At 37.1% G+C, this 26561-nt stretch overlaps 2 protein-coding genes across 2 annotated transcripts; both read left to right on the forward strand.

Moving 5' to 3' along the window:
- The first annotated feature begins 2415 nt into the window (after positions 1 to 2415).
- Positions 2416 to 3535, forward strand: LOC110916539 (F-box/kelch-repeat protein At1g15670-like). Its single transcript, XM_022161246.2, has one exon. It carries the CDS (start codon positions 2477 to 2479, stop codon positions 3533 to 3535), a length of 1059 nt encoding a protein of 352 aa, XP_022016938.1. The 5' UTR covers positions 2416 to 2476.
- Positions 3536 to 22519: 18984 nt separating this feature from the next.
- On the forward strand, positions 22520 to 23578 carry LOC110918908 (F-box/kelch-repeat protein At1g15670-like). The gene has a single exon (XM_022163186.1). The coding sequence runs from the start codon at positions 22520 to 22522 to the stop codon at positions 23576 to 23578; it is 1059 nt and encodes a 352-aa protein (XP_022018878.1).
- Positions 23579 to 26561: the final 2983 nt, after the last annotated feature.

The raw sequence follows: 26561 nt of genomic DNA on the forward strand, positions 1-26561 counted from the left end.
TCATGTTATCAAACCTATTTGTATATGCCTAAGTGGCTATTACGACTAGGGCTGTTCATGAGACAAGCCGAGCGGACCTTTAATCGTGCTTGGCTCGTTTACAAACTGAACCGAGCGGAGTGGCTCATTTAAACCGAGCCTAAAATCAAGTGAGCATTTTCCGAGCAGTAAATAAATATTCTGAGCAGGCGTCGAGCGAAGTTCGAGCGATCTGGACAGGCTGTGTCGCGAGATTTAAATTTGTGAGAGAGATAGTGACGATGTTGGGTCTCAAGTTTTTATGTCTTTAAAAAAGGCACATTTCATGGCATAATATTTTTCTTATAAATAACAATGTTGTGGCCGACGAGTCAACGATCATATTGTACGAACAATGACGTTGAGAGCAGGAGACGACCGACTTAGGGTAACGACATGAAACATTGAGGCGATGAATAGACTGTCGTTTATCGGTTTAGGGTTTAACTTTTAGAATTGATAAGAAATTTTTAAATTGGCGTGCTTGGGTTAGTACGTATAAATATAGTTGTAAATTTGTATATAGTGGACCAAAATCTAATAGATAAGTTTAATTTATGCTGAAGTATGTATGTATGTCTGTGTAATGTGTGTATGTATAATTTATATGTGTATATATATGCATATCCATGTTTATATATGTATATATATATATATATACTAATTTAAAATGATAATTCGAGCCGAGCGGACCTTTGCACATATTTGGCTCGTTTACAAATCGAACCAAGCAGAGCGGCTCGTTTACAACCGAGCGTCAAATCGAACGAGCATTTTCCAAGTAATTTCCGAGCGAGCGGCAAGCGATTTGAACAGCCCTAATTACGACTATCAGGGCTGTGAAATAGTTGTTGTAAACTGATTGAAGATGGACAAAAACATACACGTAATACGCACTCTCATGTTTGCGAACAATGAAAGACATGCATAATTTAGCTTGCATCGTCTAATCCTTATCGACCACTTACCAGGCCGTATGCAACGTTATTGAACAACCACATGACTAGTGAATGACTTATGTATTAGCCATTGCTGCTTTAAATTACAATTACAATGAATATCCATCATACCCGATGATGGATATTCCTAAGAAAATACAATATGGCCCCTCTACTTTTACTAAGTTTATTATTTAAACCTTACACTTTTTAGTTTTCTTACGTTGATTTTTATCGTTTTGATTTAGTTATTATTTTTACGATAATTGTTTTTTATGTTTCGATCTAAATTTTACAAGTTAACACGCTACGACGTGTGTGGTTCAACATTGTTACGTTTATTTATTATGGTTTCACTATCACGTCGCAATGCGCATATCCTAAGTCAACTTAGTTATTCTTTTATATGTTTTACATTTTGATTTAATTTGTGCGAGTTAACACGCCACAATGTGCCCACATAATTCAGTATTGTTACTTCTCCTTTTTTTATATTTAATGGTTCCGCTGCAAAGTGGGGTCCAAAATACTAGTTATAATATAAGACTATTGGGTATGGGCTTCGGCACAGGGCCGTCCCCCCCCCCCCCTCCTTAGGCCAGTCGCACACCGCCCCCTAGGGGCCCGGCTCGGCACTTCCGTCACAATTATAACGCCGGAGACGGGGCTAAAGTGGTGGGCCCCCTTTACTTCTTCTCTCTCTCTCTCTCCTTAATATATATTATTTTTTATTAAAGTGGGTAGTCCCCCTACACCCTTGGGTAGTCCCCAAGAGGATGCTTCTCCTCCCGTGAGGACGTGACGTCTACGTGGCGGGTAGTCTCCAAGAGACTATCCAAACCATACCCACCGGTCAAAGAGATTATCATTGAAAACAGAATCCTGCGCTTCGGATTGGCTCATAATTCTATGTTACTAATCTAACGGCGTATCTATGGGTTTCATTCCTTTGGGGGATCATAAAATAATGTCAACTGGGCACATACAACGTTTTGACAATCCGACAAAGACACCATCCAGTGGATCACAAAACATGTCAAAACTTTATAAATGCAACAGCCGCCAACAGATATTTTCAATATCAAATTGGTGCCCAAGCGGCCAACAGATCATCCAGTTGCATTCATCTATTAGAGGACCCGGGGCGGTCATCTTTAACGCGTGATGGGCAAAAGTATAACGCGTGGAAGTTCATTTTTTCCACCCCGCCTCATTTACATAACGCGTTATACATTAACGCAAACCATTTTCCGTTATTTCCTTCACGCGTTATCATTTTGGTTTGTGAGGGTATTTGTTGGTTGGGGGGAAATTGTTGGGTGTGGTGGTGAGTGATGACCACCCCTACTAAAAATGGTTGTGAGTGATGGAAAAATGGTCAATGACATGGCGAAACTTGATTGGTGCTTGTGAGTGATAAATTCTATCACTAGTGAACCACCCCTAGTCCCCTAAGTAGTCCAATCACAAGTTCAATTCATTCAATTAACAGTTTCTACAAATCACTTGTTTCATCATTCATGGATCGGTTTCAAGATCTTCCTCATGATATTGCACTTCAATGCTTTATTCGAGTTCCTTTCAATCAGTTTCATACTATCCGATCAGTATGTAAGGCTTGGAAAGCTGAGGTTCACTTGCCTGAGCTGCTCCGGCTCCGGAATTCCACTGGAAATGCTCAATCTCTCGTGGTTCTCTCTCAGAAGAAGGCGAATCCGGCCGGAAAAAGGAAGTGTTCGGATGTTCCGGTGTACCGGTTGGTTGTTTTGGAGCCGGAGACGGGTAACTGGTCGGAGATGCCGTGTTTACCGGAGTTTGAAAACGGGTTGCCGTTGTTTTGTCGGATGGTTGCTGTCGGGTCGGATCTTGTTGTTATGGGCGGGTACGACCCACGGACTTGGGACTGTCTTAATTCGGTTTTTATTTTTGATTTTCTGTCGTCCAAGTGGCGTCCTGGTGCTGACATGCCTGGTGGGCCCAGATCGTTTTTCGGTTGTGCGAGTGATGGTGATCGGACGGTGTTTGTTGCCGGTGGGCATGATCTCGAAAAAAACGCGCTTAAATCCGTATGGGCGTACGACGTGACAAACGATAATTGGACCCAATTACCTGACATGGCAAAAGAGCGTGACGAGTGTGAATGCTTGTTCTACCGTGGCAAGTTCCATGTCATCAATGGGTATTCAACAAACATGCAAGGTCAGTTCCATCAGAGCATTGAGGTATTTGAGACGTCTGCTAGAAAGTGGTTAGAAAGCAATGGCGTGTTATCAGATACCACACACCCTCCAAAAATTTATGTTGAAGGTACCGATAAAAAGCTATACACGTGTCATGCTAATGACATAGTCGTGGTAGAAGATGACACTTGGCGGTCTGTTGCAAGACTACCTGATGAGGTGACAAACATGTCGTACCTAGTATCATTCCCTGGACATCTCTTGTTGATCGGTACGCCAAAATACGGAGAGCCTAGCAATGCTTATAAGATGGATTTAAATGAGCGTGTATGGACGAAAGTCCACGTACCAGTTGAGTATTCTGGTCATGTTGAGTCTGCTTGTTGTTTGATTATTTGAATTCCAAATGATGTAAAATGCTAAAAAACTGTATATATCAAAAGATTACGTTATGGTATTAGGTAGAGCTTCAAACAATAAAGATATAAAACTTTGAATCCGACATGTAAAGTTATAGTCGTAGGAATCGGATACGATCATAAGTGGGAAAAAATTAACCTAATGAGTTTGTATTTGTTTTGTCTCATGTAATCTAAACAGAAGACATCATAATATCTCATGTTATCAAACCTATTTGTATACACCTAACTGGCTATTACGACTAGGGTTGTTCACAAGCTTAGCCGAACCAAACAAACATTTGTTCGTGCTTGCTTGTTTACAAATTAAACCGAGCAGACCTTTAAAGTTCTGTACATAAAAGAATACAAGTACTTTTCAAGCATAAAAGACAAAATTACTTGTATTCGAAATAATTAAAGTTTATGAATTTCATGCTAATTTTATATTCAAGCATAAAAGGCAAAATTACTCGTATTCAAAATAATTAAAATTTATGAATTTCATGCTAATTTCATTAAAGTTATTAATTATATTATTTTTGTTTAGTTCTTTTTTTTAACGACTCAAATTACACCAAATATATCTTTAACAGGTTCAAACTCTTAACTTTAAAAGGAGCGACATGTTAACCCACATCTTTACCAAGTAAACCGAGCCAAATTTATGATTCTATCATAGTATACATGGTACATCCCCTACATGGTACATCCCCTTCCTTTCTGGCTAGTATTAAAAAAATAATTCCTATCTATAATTTCCTATTTGTAATTTGTGCGAGCCTTTTCACTTTTCATTTTTCTTGACTCATAATTTTCATTTTTTTTTACAAATCATATCCCTAACAAAATACAATATGGCCCCTCTACTTTTATTAAGCTTATTATTTAAACCTTACACTTTTTACTTTTTTTCACGTTGTTTTTTATCGTTTCGACTTAGTTATTATTTTTACGATAATTGTATTTTATGTTTCGATCTAAATTTTACAAGTTAACATGTTACGAGCGTGTGTGGTTCAACATTGTTACGTTTATTTATTACGGTTTCACGATCCCGTCGCAATGCGCATGTCCTAAGTCAAATTAGTTATTCTTTTATATGTTTTACATTTTGATTTAATTTGTGCGAGTTAACACGCCACAATGTGCCCACATGATTTAGTATTGTTACGTCTACCTTTTTATATTTAATGGTCCCGCTGCAAAGTGCGGGTCCTAATCTATACATATAATAAAGTAAACCAATTTTGAGACACATGTCAATCAATGAGACTATCTAGAAATCTATTTTCCCTCCTAAAATATTATCCCTTTAGTTTCATAGTTAACCCTAAATTCAACAACAATAATAATCATCTCACGTATCAATTTAATTTTATTATTATTTATCCGTTTAAAAAACATATAAAAGCAAATGTTTATAAATTATATATATTTTATAGTAAAGATAAGTTTATAATTTCAAAGTAGAAAAATTACTTTAAAAACATAATCAACTTCAAATGGTTAATACCTTATCAACTTCAAACGTAATCAACTACTAATATATTTAGATTATTATAACAAAAATATTAGCATCAGAACAAAAAAAAAACATATTCATTTATCGAACAACCAATTGATGAAAAACAATAGATTTATGAATATAAAACACGTATTAGTAATTAAAAATTATATTAAAATAAAATACTATATAAATTAATATTGTAAGATGAAAGGAGAGGTTGTCACGTGACATTATTTGAAATTCTTTATTTTATTTTATTTTATTTTATTTTATTTTATTTTATAATTTGACATATTAAATAAAAGAAAAAGTTTAAGGAACCCCGTGTATTGTACGGGTTGAATAAATGTAATTTTATATACCAAATTCATACTATAAATAAACTAATATGTGACACGTATCATTCATTGGAGTCATCTATTTTTTATTTTTCTAAAGAAAATTAAAAACATCTTATCTTAAATTAACAATTTTAAATTCGAAGATAATACTTTGTTAGAAAAATAGAAGGATTATATTTCAAATTCAAAGTAGGATACGATTTAATATTAATCTAGTATTTAATTAATATAAGATAACTATACAAAAGAGGCGGGAAAACAGAAAATTAGATGGTTCCAATAAATGACATGTGTCACACATTGGTTTACTTATCTCTTTAGTTTCATAGATAATCCTAAATTAAAAAAAAATAACCCTAAAATCTTGGTAATAGTTAATCCTAATTTCAAAAAAAAAAAAAAAAAAATCCTGAAATCTTAGTAACAACTTTCCAAATCTTCAAATAATACATTTAATGAAAATATTCGTAAATTATCATTATTCATGTTACATCTTTTTTTTTTAAACATTGAGTGTCTTTGTAATTTACATCCATTCTATCTTTTTATTTATCATTAAATTTAAATGTAATGTAACACGTAAATACAATAATACGTATTATATAATATATTTATTTTTGTATTATTTTTAGCGACAGTTTGATTACATTCTTCTCTGATAAATTTTATAATACTAACATACATCATCTTTATATTAACTTATTTATGTCAATTGGTAATAAATGTCTCCCTGTTTAGTTTGTATTTACGATAAATATTTATTAAATAGTTTAAATTGTTCAATCCGTGTAACACACGGGGAACTAACCTAGTTACTAATATAAGAGATTTTCATTTAAAACAGAATCCTGCGCTTCGGATTGGCTCACAATTCTATGTTACTAATCTAACGGCGTATCTATCGGTTTCATTCCTGCCTTGGGGGGATCATAAAATAATGTCAACTGGGCACATACAACGTTTTGACAATCCGACAAAGACACCATCCAGTGGATCACAAAACATGTCAAGCTTTATAAATGCAACAGCCGCCAACAGATATTTTCAATATCAAATTGGTGCCCAAGTGGCTAACAGATAGGAATGATCATCCGTTTGCATTCATCTATAAGTAGTCCAATCACAAGTTCAATTCATTCAATTAACAATTTCTACAAATCACTTGTTTCTTCATTCATGGATCGGTTTCAAGATCTTCCTCATGATATTGCACTTCAATGCTTTATTCGAGTTCCTTTCAATCAGTTTCATACTATCCGATCAGTATGTAAGGCTTGGAAAGCTGAGGTTCACTTGCCTGAGCTTCTCCGGCTCCGGAATTCCACTGGAAAAGCTCAATCTCTCGTAGTTCTCTCTCAGGCGAAGATAAACCCGGCCGGAAAAAGGAAGTGTTTGGATGTTCCGGTTGGTTGTTTTCGAGCCGGAGACGGGTAGCTGGTCGGAGATGCCGTGTTTACCGGAGTTTGAAAACGGGTTGCCGTTGTTTTGTGGGATGGTTGCTGTCGGGTCGGATCTTGTTGTTATGGGCGGGTACGACCCACGGACTTGGAACTGTCTTAGTTCGGTTTTTATTTTTGATTTTCTGTCGTTCAAGTGGCGTCGTGGTGCTGACATGCCCGGTGGGCCCAGATCGTTTTTTGGTTGTGCTGCCGACGGTGAGCGGACGGTGTTTGTTGCCGGCGGGCATGATCTCGAAAAAAACGCGCTGAAATCCGTATGGGCGTATGACGTGATGAACGATAATTAGACCCAATTACCTGACATGACAAAAGAGCGTGACGAGTGTGAATGTTTGTTCTACCGTGGCAAGTTCCACGTCATCAATGGGTATCCAACAAACATGCAAGGTGAGTTCCACCAAAGCATCGAGGTATTTGACATGTTAGCTAGAAAGTGGTCAGAAAGTAACGGTGTGTTATCAGAGAGCACGGATACTCCTGAAATTTGTGTTAAAGGTACTGATAAAAAACTATACACATGTCGTGCTAATGATGTGGCCATGCTAGAAGATGACACGTGGCAGTCTGTTACAAGACTACCTGCTGAGGTGACAAACATGCAGTGCCTAGTATCGTTCCTTGGACATCTCTTGTTGATTGGTACACCAAAATACGGAGAGCCTAGTAATGCTTATAAGATGGACTTAAATAAGCGTGTATGGACGAAAGTCCACGTACCGATCCTCTGGTCATATTGAGTCCGGTTGTTGTTTGATTATATAAATTTATAAAATGCTAAAAATGTGTATATATCAAAAGATTAGAGTATGGCCTTAGATAGAGCTTCAAACAATAAAATACAAGTTTGTATCTCACATGTACATATATAGTCATAGGAATCGGATAAGATTAAAAGTGGGGAATAATAATTTAAATGATTTTGTATTTGTTTTTGGCTCATTTGATCTAAACATGTAGACATAAGATATGTTATTTCATGTTATTAAACCTGTTTGCAATGACGGATTTAGAAATAAGCTTTAAGGGGTAACATTTAAACTTTTCTTTTTTATAAGGGTAGCAAAATAAAAATAAAAAACGTTAAAAATTTCCAAACCTTACACTATCATCGAAGACCTTTCTCTCTAGCTATATCCGCCCCTGCCTATTTATATGCTTTTAAGGCAAAACACATCAATTCCTTAAACATAAGTCTTGTAGTACTTGTATGATATTTTCAAAGAAAGAAACTTGACAACAACGACAGACGGGTTGCACGCATTTCAGATTTTATGAAGTGTACGAATAGAGACACATGGCACTTTATTGATGGTTGATGTGCTGAAAGTAGTTTAACTAATATTAACTAAATTAACGTTTGTTTTTTTTTTCCTGAGGGTTTAGGGGGATAGTGTACAGCTATACCGTTTATCTCACAAGATGGCAACGGAGGGATTAGAAGAAGGTGAATTACCACAAACGGAGGAAATAAAGAACTCGGGGGACGAAAAACCAAGGAAGGAAGATGCTACTACCTTCTACGTGACAAATATACCAACATGGATGACGGATGCGGATTTATGGAACGAATGCAGAAACCTTGGATGGCTGGTTGATGCTTACATCGCCAAAAAGAAAGATACACTCGGTAGAAGATTCGGTTTCCTGAGATATGCCTACGTCAAAGACGCAGACAAACTGGTGAAAGCAATTAACATGGTTGAACTAAGAAATGCTAGATTAAAAGCAAATGTGGCAAAATACATTAAAGACACCAGAACAACGAAAAGCGAGAAAGGCAAGACATGGAGGAACAAGGGCACAGAGTATGCTGGGGAATATAGGAAACAACAGCAACACACAGAGGCCGGTCAAATACAAGGAACGTACGGATATGGGGGTGGACAGGGCAACTATAGGGGAGGACAAGGAAGCTGGAAAGACATTTTATTGGGCAACAAGAAGAATAACAATCTGGGGAATGGTTTGATGTTAAATTTTCAACATGAAGCGGACACGATGAAGTCATGGAAACGGAAATCGTTTGTGGGTAGATTTAAAAATTTTTTAGGGATGAAGAAAGCTCATACCCTAAGAACTCAGGTGAGAAATCAGGGCGGATTCTTAAGGTTTACAGGAGGGCTGGGTTTTATTGCCACGTTTGAAGAAGAGAGCATCATGCTAGATTTTTTGAAGGGTGCAAGAATGGTATGGGAAAAGGACCTGGAGGACATGCATGTGTGGGAGGGTCAAAAAATACCGTACCATAGGTTGGCTTGGTTGTCTATCAAAGGTGTACCGTTGCAGCTATGGTGTAGCTCAGTCATGAACGAAATTGCGGGAAGGTTTGGGAAGGTGGTCAGCGGTTCTACGGCCGATGCCTGGGATCTTAATTTAGCAATGGATAGGGTCGGCATTGAGGTAAACCATGGTAATAGAGTTGAAGAAAAGATTTGTGTTACGTGGAAACAAATCGCTTTCGATGTATGGATCTCTGAGATGGATGAGGAATGGGCTCCAAGCTATATCACCAGGAATATTGCAAACCAACCACCTGAAACATCGGCAAATCACGATATGGGGCCACCGGAGAAACCTGTTGATCCGGCAGTTCAGAACATACCGGTAAAGTCTCCGGCGAGGGACAGAGGGGCAGCACAAGGGTCGCATAGGGAACCGGAACCGATGGAAAACAGGGAGAAATCCAAAGAGTCGCATGGGGAAAAGGAAACGGTGGAGGAGAAAGAGGGAAATAACGAAGATGTAGTAATTATTAGCTCTGAGGAAGAGTTGACCAAGAATTCAAATAATGGGGAAGATCCCAACACGAACTGCAACGAAACAAGAGAAAACATGGGGGCGCACGTGTTAGAATCGGTTATGCAATCCAGCCAATTGGAAGGGCCTACAATTGGGCCGACCCAGGGAAGTAATAAAAAAGAAGGCAAAGCCCATAAGAAGAGAAAAAGAAGTTTACTAGGGGATTTAAAAAGTAATGCACTAAAACCCAATAACCAAGTTAGAAAAAATAAAGGTATCGATCTAAATGTAGAGCTATCAGACGAATCAAGATTGAACCCTAGAAAAAAAGCCACCAGAGTAAAACTCAAGTTAAGAAGAAATAAGACGAGGGGAAAAAAGGTTCAAGAGTTTGAAGAAGGGTGGGACGGTAGAGGTTATTCTTTGGAAGATGAATTCGAATCAGATTGGGAAGAAGATGTAAGCACCGATTCGATTCTGGTGCCTGATACAAACCCAGAGAGCAACACAACACCAGAAAATGACGTTGAAGCAGCAAAAGAAATAAAGAGTACGGAAGAAATCGGGGCAATACTAGGAGTGGATTTAGCTAGAAGCATCAACCAAGTTGAGAAAGTTATCAATGATGAACAGGTGGATGCCGGTTTCAAATGAATTGGGCGTCACTTAACGTCAAAGGGGCAGGTGGTCCAGGAAAGGCAACACTAGTTAGGAGTCTTATAAAAGAAAATAAGATTGGTTTCTTAGCACTTCAAGAAACCCAGATGTGCAATTTGTCGGAAGCAAGAATTCGGAAGTTCTGGGATGGATCGAATATGGAGTACATAAAAGTTGATGCAACGGGAAGATCAGGTGGCATAGTCTCGATTTGGAACCCAGGTTTGTTCAGAAAACATACGGAATTGGTGGACCGGAATTTTATCATGATTAAGGGTGAACTAACTGGGGCTGGGATAGAGATTTCTGTGATTAATGTCTATGCACCGAGTAGTGGTACGGAAAGGAGACGACTGTGGAATAATTTATTGTCTATCCTTGATGGTTTACAAGGATTAGTTTTACTTATTGGAGACTTCAATGAGGTTCGAGTCCCGGAGGATAGATGGAACTCAAACTTCGATAGTAACAATGCTCTCCATTTTAATAATTTTATCGGATCAGCGGGTCTTCTAGAGTATCCTATGTCAGGGAGGAGGTTCACGTTTCTGTCTGGGGATGGAAAGAAAATGAGTAAAATAGATAGGGCCTTGGTTAACAGCGACTTTATGTCAAAATGGCCAAACGCTTCACTAAGAGCTCTTGAAAGAACAATTTCGGATCACAGCCCACTTATATTAGTTATCGAAAATACAGACTTTGGGCCTACCCCATTCAGATTTTTTAACAGTTGGCTGAACATTCCTGGTGTAGAAGAGGTGGTGAAAAAGGGATTAGAATGTCACGGTAATGAAAGGTTCAAGGATCAGTTGCTTGCTTGCAAATTAAAGGGGGTTAAAGATGAAGTAAAAAAATGGAGAAGAGCTTGCAAAGAGGTCGAAGAAAAAGAATTCATTGAAGCAATCAATCAAGTAAAAAGACTGGACGCTTTGGCTGAAGAACGAGGTCTGGAGGAGTTTGAGATCGATTTATGGAGAGATTGTAAGGGTAAGGTAAGAGAATGGTTCAGAAGGAAAGCCAAAGACTACCAACAAAAGGCAAGAACAAGATGGATAATGGATGGAGACGAGAATTCCAGGTACTTTCATACGATTGTAAACTGTAATTTGGCGAGAAACAAATTAAACGGGTTGTGGATTGATGGGATTTGGATCACCGATCCATTAGTTATTTTAAAACACATTCAAGATAACATGAGGAAAAAATTCTTGGAACCGGTTGAATTGAGGCCCAGAATGTCACCCGACGGATTCTCGAAAATTTCAGAAGAAGAGGCAAATCAGTTGGTAGGAAAATTTACACGGGAGGAAGTAAAGATTGCAGTATGGGATTGTGGATCGGATAAAGCACCGGGTCCGGACGGGATCACCTTTGCAGTTGTCAAAAAATTCTGGCCCGAGCTTGAAGGAAATGTGATGGATATGATGGAGCAGTTCTTTATTCATGGATCAATTCAGAAATCGTGCAGCGCTTCCTTTATCTCGTTGATTCCGAAGGTAAAAGATCCTGTTACATTATCGGATTTTAGACCCATCTCGCTTATTGGTGTCATCAATAAAATTATATCTAAGGTTCTAGCAAACCGGCTGAAAAAGGTTCTGAATAGTATTATTTCACCTGAACAATCTGCATTTGTGGCTAATCGGAATATTGTAGATGGGCCCTTGATTTTAAACGAGGTAGTGTCATGGGCAAAAAAACAAAAGAAAAAAATATTTTTGTTCAAAGCGGATATAGAGAAGGCATACGACACCTTAAGCTGGAAATTCTTGATCTCGGTTCTCACAAATATGGGTTTTCCCTCCAGATGGAAAACCTGGGTTATGGGTATTCTGTTTTCTGGTAAAGCTTCGGTGCTAGTTAATGGAACCCCAACTGGAGAGTTTCAATACAAGAGGGGTTTAAGACAAGGTGACCCGTTATCCCCATTTTTATTCACGATTGCAATGGAAGCTTTGCATGTCCTTATGATAAAAGCAGTAAGTGCGGGAGTATTCAAGGGGCTAAAATTACCAAACAACGGTCCATGTCTATCTCATTTATTATATGCAGATGATTCGATCTTTTTGGGTTCATGGGATGAAGAAAATCTGAAGACGTTACGTAGAATTTTGAGGATATTCTTTGTGATGTCAGGCCTTAAGGTAAACCATAACAAGAGTTTTTTATACGGGATTGGTATTAATGAGGGTGAGATCACGAGTATGGCTAGTGTGCTCAATTGCAAGACAGGTCACCTACCATTTACGTATCTTGGATTGAAAGTTGGAGCGAATATGAACAAGGTTGGAAACTGGAAGGAGGTAGTTGACAATTTAAACAAAAGATTATCAAATTGGAAGGCAAGGCTATTATCTTTTGCGGGGAGACTCACGCTAGTTAAATCGGTCTTGGGATCAATACCGAACTACTTCTTGTCCGTTTTTAAAGCTCCAAAGAAGGTGATAAAGATACTAGAAGGGATAAGGAGTCGGTTCCTTTGGGGTGGGTGTGGGAGTGGAAATAAAATACGCTGGTTAAAATGGGAAAGAATAGTGATGACGAAAAAAACAGGTGGACTCGGGGTCGGTGGAATTAAGGAAATGAATATGGCACTTCTAATAAAATGGAGGTGGAGGCTCAAAGAAGATCCGGAGCAGTTTTGGGTCAAAGTCATAGAATCATTACATCGTAATAAAAGGGTCGCAAATAGCATGCCATTTAAAAAGTCTTCAGCAGGGGTCTGGAAAGCAATCGTGGGGATAGAAGATGAGTTCAGGAAGGAAGGAATTGAAGTGAACAGGGCTCTTAGATGCAGAGTTGGAACCGGCGAAAAAACATTTTTTTGGCTGGATTCATGGGCGACTGACAGGCCTTTGAAGGAGGAATTTCCGTTGATATTTGGTCTGGCAAAAAACAAGATGAACAAGGTAAGCCATAATTATAAGAAGAATCAGAATGGGGTTTTTTGGGATTGGCAGTGGTGTAGGTTGCCGAACAATGACAGTGAGAAGAATGAGTGGATAGCTCTAAAAGATTTACTCGTGAATCAACCAGTGGGCCGTAATGAAGACGTGTGGAGGTGGAAGGAAAATAACGTGCTGGGTTTCTCGGTAAAGGATGTAAGAAAGGATTTGTCAGGAATCATCGACGTAAACATGGTCCCAACCGATTACGAATGGAGCAAAATCGCTACTTCCAAAGTAAACTTATTTGTGCTACGGGCTGTGGAGGAGAGGATACCGACGATGGTATCATTAAGAAAAAGGGGTGTACAGCTTGGATCGGATCTGTGCAAGGTGTGTGGTATAGAGCCGGAAACGGCCGATCACATTGGTATCCATTGTCCAGCTGCGAAAGAAGTGTGGTTGCAGATATGGCTATGGATTAAAATACCTCTTCGGGATCACCGAGAAAAGATAACAACAAGACTTTCCGAAAAAGCAGAATGGCCCAAGAAAAAGATGAAAATAATATACGCGATACATCTGGCAACTGTTTGGCAGCTCTGGAAAAACAGGAACAATAAAATTTATAACAATAAGTTTACGGACCCATTCAAGATTGTGGAAGAAATCAAAGAAGAGACGTATGACTGGGTAAGAACTAGGGCAAAGCTCTCGGAGATAACATGGAGTGATTGGAAGAACTTCATCTTTATGGAGTAATTTTAGTCTAGTTTTTGGTTGTTAGTTTTCTGGGTGCAAGTATTTTCTTTTATATACTGGGTTGTAAACTGGATTGATAAGAGGCAATATATAGCACCTTGCTGTATGTTGTTTTTCTTTTGTTTTTTGATGGAATAAAGTTGTTTTGTTGTTGTTCAAAAAAAAAAAAAAAACTAAATTAACCCTAAACTAAACACTAAGTAATACTCTAGACTTTCCTAAAGCAAACTACTTACAAACAAGTGAACCTATAGACACTAGTAAAGCTAAAGTAAGACCGGATATCGAACCCACGAGACTCCTATTGAAAATGTGAACTAGACTCGATTACTTATCTACGCTGACTTGATTTTAATTGTTTTTATGTTTGAGGGGGGTTTTCTAACAATCCTAATGCAATTAATTAAAAGATTAACTAAAGTTGATTAAGACACGAACTATGATTGTAGACGAGATCAGATGATGGTAAAAGCACTACCTAGGTTAGAATCCTACACATGAATGACAAGCTTTCTCCCGGAATTGAAACTATTGTGGAACCAGGGTCTAAATAAACTAAACTTAAAGGATTATCTAGGGATCCTCGACCCTTCTCAAGGTGTCGCCTGAACGATCCTAAAAGTTGTTAAGTACACTAGTTATGTGGATTCCTTCACGGGCTTTCCAACTCTAATAATGATGTACCCGCTAGACAATCTACCTCACAACGCGAATATCTCAATACACTAAAAGTGCACGGGGTAAGTATTGAAATCCTAATCAGACTTGATAGACAAGTAATGGTAGTCAAACTAGGGAAATCTTCTCACAAAGGCTTTACACCTAGAAACCTAACAACCAAGACAAACTGAAAATCTCTCACCTCGCGACTATTAAGATTGGTTGAATACCTAGACCTACTCAATTCACGAACAGTGGCGGACCCATAATTTTTTTCCTGGGGGTGCGGAAAAAAATTTAAAGATTTTAGGCCCCTAGTTATATAAAAAAAAATTCGATTTATACCGGGTCGGATCGGGTCGGGTCATGTAAAACCAGTAAACATAAACAAACAAAGTTTTGCGGGCCAGATCGGGTCGGGTCGGGTCGGGTCAATTTCAATTTTCAAACAATCAAACCCTATTTTCTAACTTCCTATCACATTAACAAACAAAGTTTCAAGTAAAACAGTAAACAACATAAAAACCTTCATAAGTAAGTAAATTAACAACAAAAAACCATCAAAGTTCAAATGCTACCTACTTTTTTTTGGGTAAAGAGAGTCAGATAATATAGTATAGATTATGAGAAATAGAAGTAGGTAGAAATGCTTAATGTATAAAGCATTTCCTTAGGGACTTCTTAAAATTTAAGAGGTACATATAGAAATGCTTAATGTATAACACACAATGCATCTATTAACTATTTTGTAAGGGTAAATTTGTCTAAAAACCAACCTATTTAATCCAAAGAAACTCAAAAGTTATATTGATTTGTAACTTATCTATACTATATTAATTAAAGTAAATAGATTTAATTTTATGCATTTAAAAGGTAATATGAAACAGTTACGCACTTCATGTAAATGACTTGGTTTTTTCATTTAATAGGTGAATAACTGAATATAAACGGTGTGCATTATATTGTATTTAAAGTTTTCATTAAACTCGGTTGGTATACACAGTGTAAGCCCAACCCACTATATAATCCATTTTATCTTTCTTTCCTCCCCTCATTTGCACCAAACCCTAGCCCCAAATATTATAGCTTTCTCGACAAACACAAACTTCAGATTGTTACTCGACAAACACACCCACTGCAACTTTCTAGAGAAAGAGAGTCAGGAGAGTGTGAGAGAGGGGGACGGCCGGCTGCCACCATGGGCGGTGGAGCTCCGGTGGATGGTGCTGTCGGTTGTTGACGTTGTTTGGACTGTGATCGAGCGGAGGAAGAGAAAGACGGGGCATGGTGTGCGCGCGGCAGTGGTTTCGTGGCGGCGTGCCGTCTTTCCGACGAAACAACATCAGCAACGACATCTATATAGGAGGTCATTTGGACCTCCGATGACAGCGACTTACGGCTCCGGGGTTCGAGTTCAGATTGGGGTTCTTAAATGTTCGGTTTTGGAGGCGACACAAGGTATTGGGTTTCTACATCATCAATCTAAGATTCCGGCAAGTGTAAGTGCTTACATTATTTTTGAATTAAGTTAATAAAGAGAAAATGATTATAGGAAGTTTTGGTAGAATTTTGGCATGTTTGTAAAGTTGTGATGGAGCCAAGGCATTGGCAATTATTAAAGATAAACTCTATTGTTGCGGTTTTTTTTATCCCATGCTGGATAACATCATTGCATCTCAAGCAACTTTAACTTCGAATCCAGGTATGTAGTTCTTGAAACAAACAGATTTGTTATATATTTTGATTAATGTTCCTAGAAAAAGAAATCATTTTAGTTAACGTTTTTTTACATATCTGTAGATGAAAAGAAGCCGACTCTTACATATTTAATCACCTACGTTCAATTGGCTTCCAGTTACATAGCGGGCTAACAATTCTTATATATGGTTAAAGAATTTTAAGTAGTATAGACAGGTTTCATTTGGTATTGGAGTTTTTTTATATAAATGTAAGTAGTATAGTCGGGTTTTCTTTAATCTAAAATCTCTAATGTATGAATAAATGGGTAATTTATTAGATTCACTTGACCTGCAAGGGCTTTTGTGTTAGTTTATAGACGCTCATTGTTTGAGACTTGGAGATACATCAAAGCTTTACTAAAGGTAAGTGTCGGACATTAAGATGGAAAGAATTTGTTGCAGTTTTCTATTTGGGTTTTGGTATACTTTAATCAAACAAAATTTTGACCCTTTTAACATGACCTAAATCATTCCATCTGTAAGTGAATGGGGTGAACTGTTGAATAATAATTTAAATTTTTAGTAGTCTGTAAAAAAAATCAATTTTGCTGCCGTTTAAGCCCGTACCGAAATTTTATATTTGTTTATAAACCACATAATCCCATGGTGGTTGTTTTCATGTATTGCAGTTCTTATAACATTCAAATTTTCAGTTCAAACGTGAAAGATCTATGCCACAGAAGTCCGGATTTAGGATTAAACATGGTAGTACCCTTCCAACCACCAACAAGCGTAGTCTCCCTGCTATCAGTCCCTTGATTCATGTTTCGTTGCCTCCTTGGAACACGTCTACCCATATGTTGTTGATTTCCATTCAAGAAGTGATGCTTTTCAACAATCATAGTCTCTTATACATCCTCCTACTTATCAGACACCATCCAACCCAGCTGCGGCCATCACATAGTCCTTTTTCGGACTATTTTGGACTTATTGTTTCTTGGTTTCGGCTTGTTTAACTTGGTTAAATTAATGTATTGTTATTATACAACTTGACATATTAGGTTTTCTTAATGAGATGGTTTAAAAGTTTTGGTCATCTGATGTTAATTGGATAGTTACAAACTTATAAATACTAATTATATTTTTTTGGACGGGAGGTTCTTACATTATGTTTGTCAAGTATTATAAATACATGTACTTATTATATACGCTGACTTGATTTTAATTGTTTTTATGTTTGAGGGGGGTTTTCTAACAATCCTAATGCAATTAATTAAAAGATTAACTAAAGTTGATTAAGACACGAACTATGATTGTAGACGAGATCAGATGATGGTAAAAGCACTACCTAGGTTAGAATCCTACACATGAATGACAAGCTTTCTCCCGGAATTGAAACTATTGTGGAACCAGGGTCTAAATAAACTAAACTTAAAGGATTATCTAGGGATCCTCGACCCTTCTCAAGGTGTCGCCTGAACGATCCTAAAAGTTGTTAAGTACACTAGTTATGTGGATTCCTTCACGGGCTTTCCAACTCTAATAATGATGTACCCGCTAGACAATCTATCTCACAACGCGAATATCTCAATACACTAAAAGTGCACGGGGTAAGTATTGAAATCCTAATCAGACTTGATAGACAAGTAATGGTAGTCAAACCAGGGAAATCTTCTCACAAAGGCTTTACACCTAGAAACCTAACAACCAAGACAAACTGAAAATCTCTCACCTCACGACTATTAAGATTGGTTGAATACCTAGACCTACTCAATTCACGAACAGTGGCGGACCCATAATTTTTTTCCTGGGGGTGCGGAAAAAAAATTTAAAGATTTTAGGCCCCTAGTTATATAAAAAAAATTCGATTTATACCGGGTCGGATCGGGTCGGGTCATGTAAAACCAGTAAACATAAACAAACAAAGTTTTGCGGGCCAGATCAGATCGGGTCGGGTTGGGTCAATTTCAATTTTCAAACAATCAAACCCTATTTTCTAACTTCCTATCACATTAACAAACAAAGTTTCAAGTAAAACAGTAAACAACATAAAAACCTTCATAAGTAAGTAAATTAACAACAAAAAACCATCAAAGTTCAAATGCTACCTACTTCTATTTCTCCTAATTATTAAATAAAACAACAAAAAAACTTATCTAAGACATAACTTGGTCTTTAACTAGAAGAATCCGACAAAAAAAAGTAGTCCAACCCTTTTCCTCTTGAGAAATCGCACCATAACTTCTCTACGCATGGTTCTTATCACATATAAATTTGCTCCGTAAGTTCATAAAATAACACTAAACACTTAAACAAAATAAACAATCATGTTCAACTAATACTATAGTCCATAATTTTAATTTTAATTTTCAAACATTCAGGCACTAGCTTTAAGTGTTGATTAGTAATCATTAAAACAAACAAAGCTTAAAATAAAACAACAAAATCATTAAATACAAGTGTAGAACAACTAAAAAAAACATAAAAAAAACATAAAAAGATCAAACCCTTAGGCCATGTGTAGTCATAAAGCCCCTTTGTGGGCGTTATGCGACAAGTGACGAAATGCGTAAAAGAGAGGCGTTATGGTGCTTTATATTACAAGAGGGTGTAGTAGTAAGGGGGTTATATAACCCCTTCAATTATACATACATATGTATGTATATATATATATATACGTGTGAATGGGGGGAACATCCTGGAGAAGATGACGGCGCGAAGATCATTACGGAGAAGGATTTGCCCACCCCATAGCGCCTGCCATAGTTGTGTTGGCGGCGCTATGGGGGCGCCATGGTTGGATTTGGCGCGGCCTCACGCCCAATTACACATGATCACCACATAAAACAACAAAAAAAAACAATCAATAAAAAAGGATTAATCTTTGGGTTGGGTTGGGTTTGGGTTTGGGCTTGGGTAGTTGGGTTAATAAAATTAGACTGTAGATTGGGTTAACTAAAGTGAATAAGTGGTTAAGGAATAATTATACAAATTGTGTTATATACTTATATAGTTATATAGGTAAAGGATCCTGTAAAAAAGGCCTAAAGTGTGAGAAGGGTAAAAAAGAATCTCAGCCATTAGATCTTTTGATCTAATGGTTGAGATCAATAGGGACCAAATTGTAAAATATTTTCATTAATTTGGACTAATTTGAAATATTTAGGGGCAATATAGTCTTTTAAACCTACTAGAAATTAGGTAATGCACATGTAACTTCCCCCCGTCTTTTTTAAACGTCAATAACTTTTTATACGTAACTTTTTAAAAAAAAAATTACACCATAATAACGAGCGTTTTTTTTATCTTTAATATGAGTACCATATTGTTATACTTATATAGAGAAAAAATATGTTTCGATCAGATGTTTAGTCAATGAATGATGTTATATACTTGCTGAATGGTGTTATATACTTACTGAATGGTGTTATATACTTGTTGAATGCTGAATGGTGTTATATACTTGCTGAATGGTGTTATATACTTGCTGAATGGTTTATATACTTATTACTGAATGGTGTTATATAGTTGCTGAATAGTGTTATATACTTGCCGAATGGTGTTATATACTTGCTGAATGTTGAATTGTGTTATATACTTGCTGAATGGTGTTATATACTTGCTGAATGGTGTTATATACTTCCTATAATTAAGGTGGCGGTTATGGGAAGTTTTTAATTAATTGAATTAATAATAAAATTACTTGTTTACCCTTTTCAATTAATTTAGATCTAATGTCTAAGATTCTTTCTTACCTTTCTCACACTTTTGGTCTTTTTTACAATAACCTTACCCTAGTTATATATTCATAATAACTAGTGTTTATTTTTTTTTATAAATTCATAATATTTTTTTTCTAAGGATGGCGGTTGAAATTTTTTAAGGGGTACGGTTGAAAAAATCTAAGGGGTGCGATCGGGATTTTCGACGAAAATTAGCACTAAAAACCTTTTTTTTTCAATGGGTGCGGCCGCCCACCCACCATCCTGGGTAGGTCCGCCCCTGTTCACGAATATCACTCCTATGGGTCACTACGTCTAACAAACCACTCAACAATCAACAACCAAGGCAGTTACTAATGTTTTAGCCGAGTATCATCTTAAAAACATAAACGTAATCCATAACAAGTTCAACTTTCAAGAGCAAAGAAAGAAAGGAAGCGTGAAACCCGAATGGCAAAAAAATCTCGATCCCGATACTTGAATCTTCAACCTTGGCCTTCTTGTATCCTTGAAATCGTTCTCGGCAACTTCTGATTTGTCAAATGTGATGATAATCATGAATAAAAGTCGTGTTTAGGTTTTAAATATCAAAACTTGGAGAACAAACATCTTTTCCCGAAATATGGGCCGTGTCGCGTCGCGCGACGGGCATGGGTCTCCTTGTCGCGTGACGCGACAATAAATTAAACGTGCAGTGACTTTTGCGGTTTTGCCCCCTCGCGTCACGCGAGGGACTCTTCCAAACCTTGTCGGGTCTCACGAGGGACTTGTCTCCACCCTGTCGCGTGACGCGACAGGGGACTTTTTCAACATTTTTTTCCCGTTCGATCTCCCAGTTAACCGTAACGCGTCCGAAAGCTTGATTTTCTTTGTTTTCGCCCATTTTTACTAACTTTCTTTTTATGGACCCCTACAAAACACAAACGCCTAAGTATCTTACAAAATCCTAATTAAAACGACACAAAATAACTTAAAAACTATAGAAACTATACAATGGAAACATATGTATTTTGCAATACATCAAGGTCATGTAGTAGTGGTTGTGAATTAGAAATTTGTTTATTCTACTAGTTGTCTAGTTACACAACCGGTTTGCTGGTAAAATAAACCGGTTGAAGATGGATACGCGGTACATCCTATACACATTCTCATGATTGTGAAAAGTGAAAGGCATGCCTAATTTAGTGTTCTTGTAGTCTTATCACCGTCTAACCCTCATGGACTACTTACCATGTTATATGCAACGTACTTACCGGTCGGGTACTCTGGTCATATTGGAGTCTTGATGTTGTATCGATAATTTGATATAACCACAATGAATAAAACAAGACTAAAGTATATATCATATAAGGGCGAGCGATATTAAATATTTTTAATATTGCATCTGATCGTTATTTTGTTTAAAGATATGCATATTTTAATTAGAATACCATAATTCAAACAAAGGATTTCATACGTAATCACTTTAATGAAATTATGTTTACATGTTATGTATGTCGTAATTGCATATAATAATTAAAACATTTGAAAAAAAATATACAGTAGAAGCGCATGATACGTGACATACACTCGTGTATATATATATATTGACTTTTCTATTACATATTATGGGCGTTTGATGATATTTCACAAATGCAAAACCATACACGATAGACTATCTTGTAGTATTTGCCTTGGGTTAGTAGTGATGGAAAAGACGTAAAGTTGTCTAAGGGGCTGTTTGGTAGCCTCTTAATAATCATTCAGATCTACCTCTTAATGGTTTAAAACCTTTTAATGAATAAGAGGTAACCTCAAGTCTGAATGGCTAAGAGGTAACATCTGAATGGTAAATCATCACATGTCACATTCTTCTACCTTCTCATTGATAAAATTCTTAAATGATTCCATTAAGAGGTAGCCTCTTAATAACCATTCAGAGGCTACCAAACAGCCCCTAACTTTTTTTTTAACAGTAAAGAACGACGTGTCAACCATCATGACACCAGTCGTTGTGGCCAAGGTCGACTACTCGACCGCCGCCAGCCTTTGGCTCTCCCAGATGCGTGGAAACCCGAACTCCACCCACCCAAACGAATAATCGGTAAAACCTCGCCTCCCATCCAAGACGAACCGGCGCCACCCGTATTTGCCCTTCACCTGGATGTTGCAGAAAATAATGGAGAGAGTGAGAGTCGAACCTGGATCACAAAAAACATAAAGTTTTTCCCCAACCACTCCACTACTACCTAAGTCAAGTTGTCAACTAATCTTATACACAATCTTATAAAGTCATCATCCAGTGGATCACAAAAAAAAAGTCAACTAAAAGCGTAACTGAACAGCAGTTGGGGGCACAAATTAACGTCGATACATGTGGATGACAAAAAAAAGTCAACTGAAGGTGTAATTTAATAAATGCTACCGCCGCCATCAAAATATTGTATCAAATTATTGGCCAAGTGGATACAGTCGATAGAATCATCCAGTTGCAGCATCTTGAACGTTAATATCATCTATAAATAAGTAGTCCAATCACAAGTTCAATTCATTCAATTAACAATTTCTACAAATCACTTGTTTCATCATTCATGGATCGATTTCAAGATCTTCCTCATGATATTGCACTTCAATGCTTTATTCGAGTTCCTTTCAATCAGTTTCATATTATCCGATCCGTATGCAAGGCTTGGAAAGCTGAGGTTCACTTGCCTGACCTTCTCCGCCTCCGGAATTCCACCGGAAAAGCTCAATCTCTCGTGGTTCTCTCTCAGGCGAAGATGAACCCGGCCGGAAATAGGAAGTGTTTGGATGTTCCGGTGTACCGGTTGGTTGTTTTCGAGCCGGAGACGGGTAGCTGGTCGGAGATGCCGTGTTTACCGGAGTTTGAAAACGGGTTGCCGTTGTTTTGTGGAATGGTTGCTGTCGGGTCGGATCTTGTTGTTATGGGCGGGTACGACCCACGGACTAGGGACTGTCGTAGTTCGGTTTTTATTTTTGATTTTCTATCGTCCAAGTGGCGTCGTGGTGCTGACCTGCCTGGTGGGCCCAGGTCGTTTTTCGGTTGTGCTGGCGATGGTGATCGGACGGTGTTTGTTGCCGGTGGGCATGATCTAGAAAAAAATGCACTTAAATCCGTATGGGTGTATGACGTGGCGAAAGACAATTGGACCCAATTACCTGACATGGAAAAAGAGCGTGATGAGTGCGAAGGATTGTTCCACGATGGCAAGTTCCACGTCATCAATGGGTATCCAACAAACATGCATGGTCAGTTCCACCAAAGCATCGAGGTATTTGACACGTTGGCTAGAAAGTGGTCAGAAAGCAATAGCGTATTATCAGAGACCACGAACACTCCCCAACTTTGTATCGAAGGTACCGATAAAAAGCTATACACATGTCGTGCTAATGACGTGGTCATGCTAGAAGATGACACGTGGCGGTCTATTGCAAGACTACCTGCTGAGGTGGCAAACATTGCGTACCTAGTATCATTCTTTGGACATCTTTTGTTGATTGGTACACCAAAATACGGAGAGCCTAGTAATGCTTATAAGATGGACTTAAATAAGCGTGTATGGACAAAAGTCTACGTACCTGTCGAGTACTCTGGTCATATTGAGTCTGGTTGTTGTTTGATTATTTGAATTTCAACAATATAGAATGCTTAAAGTTCTGTATATCAGAATATTAAAGTATGGTCTCAATTATAGTTTAAAGCGGTAGAGTTATACAGGTTTTGAGTCTAAGATGTAAAGATATAATCCTAGGAATCGGATGTAATCAAAAGTGGGAAATTATTAGCCTAATTTATTTGTAGTGTAAAGATCAAATACAAAACCTAATATATTTGTAATGTAAAGATCAAATACAAATGTGTCTTAACATCAGAGATGAAGGAAGTTTTTTCCCCATCTTCTTACGCATGATGTTCAGTTGCAAAGTATATATAAAAAGATCATGTATTTACTCTAGTAAAGTAGTTATGTGTGAGTACTCTTGTGTGATTATAATTACACTACTAGTTTGAAAATATGAAAACTTTTTTTTTTAAATTTTGCGACTATAATACGTGTTTGACAAGATTTGGGGGGGGGGGGGGTCAAAACACGTTTAGTATATTAAGCCCATTTGTACAATAACCTTACTCTATATTTGTATATTTGTTTTGGCTATTTAATCTGAATAAGTGAACAATATCAGATCTTAGAGTTCATATTGTTTGCAGTTTGCAACTCGGCTATCTTTCTACACACACATACTAAGGGTAAGGATCATGAGAAAAATCCTTTTCGTAAGAAAATTAAAAGAAAGACTTGCAGTATGTATTACATATGTGCATTAAACGATATACCACATATATGATGTATATAATATGGGTCAAAACTGAGTAACTTGATTGTATTTTAATTTTAGAAGAACTGATAGACATTATCCCATCCGTGGAGGTTATTACTCTTGATAGGTCGGTGTCTGATCACCGACCGATCCTTTTTAGACAAAAATATAATGATTATTGGGTCAATCCCGTTTGAATTTTACAACTCATGGCTTGAAGGTTGATAGTTTTCATAATCTTATTACAAATTCTTGAAACTCCTTGGTGATGTAGCAAGATTATCACGGGTATTGACATAATCAACGTTATCAATTCTTTATTATCATTTCACACGCTACATCACTTGGCATATGTTTAGGCGCTACTAATAAATTCATCATATACAAGGATAAACTTTAGAAGTTGAAGTATGTGACTAAAGAGTGAAAAAATAAAGAAAAATAAAATAAAGATAAGGCTAAGTTGTCTAATTTCGGGAGAAGCTTCATGATCTTGATCAAGTGATTGGCATGGTTTGTTCTTGAATCAAATCTTGATTGAGAAAAGACAAACCGTTTTTGATCTGATACAACTCGAAGAGTGAACTTCAAGAATATTGTTCAAAAAGTGAAGTGTAAATGGAGCATAGAAGGCCAAGAAAATTCTAAGTTTTTGCATGGGTTATTATATAGGAAACGAGACAACTAACTACTCGAGTTAAAAAGTTTTTTTTTTTATTATTTCTACAATGAAAAGTTTAAAAACTTTAAAATGGTGGAGGTGTCGGTTAATTCAAATAAGTAATTTTAACCATGCTGACGTGGACGATATATCTCATTTTTTTCTCATTCACATAATTAACCCAACTCATGATCTACTTACAAAACTCAAGTTGCATAAGGGGGTGTTTGGGGTTGAGTTTTGAAAATAGATTATGCGTTTTGAATAATCAGAATCAGATAATTAACTGTGACAAAACGTGATGTTGAAAGATAGTGTTTGGATTTGATTGTGTTGCTTGATATTACAATAATCAGATAATCAACTATTTGAGTGCTTGACAAATATATATTTAAAAAAATAAACAAGTGAAAATCCTTTTCTAAACGCAAATAATCAATTTTTGGAAAACTGCGTTTTGTTGCAGTAGGGGGTGCTGCTTTTGGAAAACTGCGTTTTGTAACTTTCTAAACGCAAATAATCAATTTTTTAATTTTTTTACCCAAACACTTAAAACTAATTATTTACTATTTCAAAACTCAATAATTTAAAAATCTCCTTTAAAACTCAACCCAAACACCCTCTACGTAACCCTACTTATGATCTAATTACAAAAGGCCTGGTCTTTTTGCACACGCCATTTGTCTTTTTGCACACCCAAAGCGTCGCGCTATGGCCAAAGTGGGGCGCTTAGGGCTTGGTCAATAGACAAGGGCTGACAGAAGTCAGTCCTTGTCTGTTTGACCAAGCCTAAGCGCCCCGCTGTGGCCATAGCGCGGCGCTTTGGGTTGTTGTTGTTTTTTTTTTTTTTTTTTTTGAAAATAGGTGGGATGTGGGTTAGTTTGGTAGTGTTTTTTTGGAGGAAAAAAATGTATTTGAGTTTTATTATTATTATTATTATTATTATAAAATATTAGTATAATTACGTTTTTTTACGTCATTATTTTTATAGAACATATATAATATAAGTGCGTCTTTATAAACTCTTAACGTAGTTTATTTTGTTAAATTAAACGAACACGTTAAATAAAATGTACAGAAAGCAGAAAGCCATAAGAATTAAAGGTAAACAATCCAAAACCAACGTGATGTAAATAGAAGATTAACTGCAATACATATATATATACATATATATATATATACATATATATATATATATATCAGTTTGTACATACAAAACAAAAAGGTACAACTGAGTACATAATAAATAACAAAACACTAAACAAACAAACTAAGGTACTAATCCTTGTGCGGTGGGGACGGTGGGAGGGGAAGTGGAGGCAACCCAGCGAGCTCTCGTAGAGCAACGAGCGTCTCGACGATCCAGTCAATGCGTGCGCCCTGGCGTCTGAGGCGTCAGTCGAAGTGTCACACCCCGACCACGTAGGACAACAAACCGTGGCGGAAACATCGGGGTGTGTTGTAACAGAAGCAATCGTTTCACAACCATGGATACAAAAAGTGTTTCGTTTTATTGATAATATTAAGCATTGCATTGTCTTAACATAGAATAAACAAGTTTTATATTGTCTATCATAGTTATTATGTCACTAAGGCCTCGTCCAGATCCTATGTGACGCATGCATCCTAGC

The sequence above is a fragment of the Helianthus annuus genome, chromosome 16 (genome assembly GCF_002127325.2).
Source record: "Helianthus annuus cultivar XRQ/B chromosome 16, HanXRQr2.0-SUNRISE, whole genome shotgun sequence".
NCBI classification, from domain to species: Eukaryota; Viridiplantae; Streptophyta; class Magnoliopsida; order Asterales; family Asteraceae; genus Helianthus; species Helianthus annuus.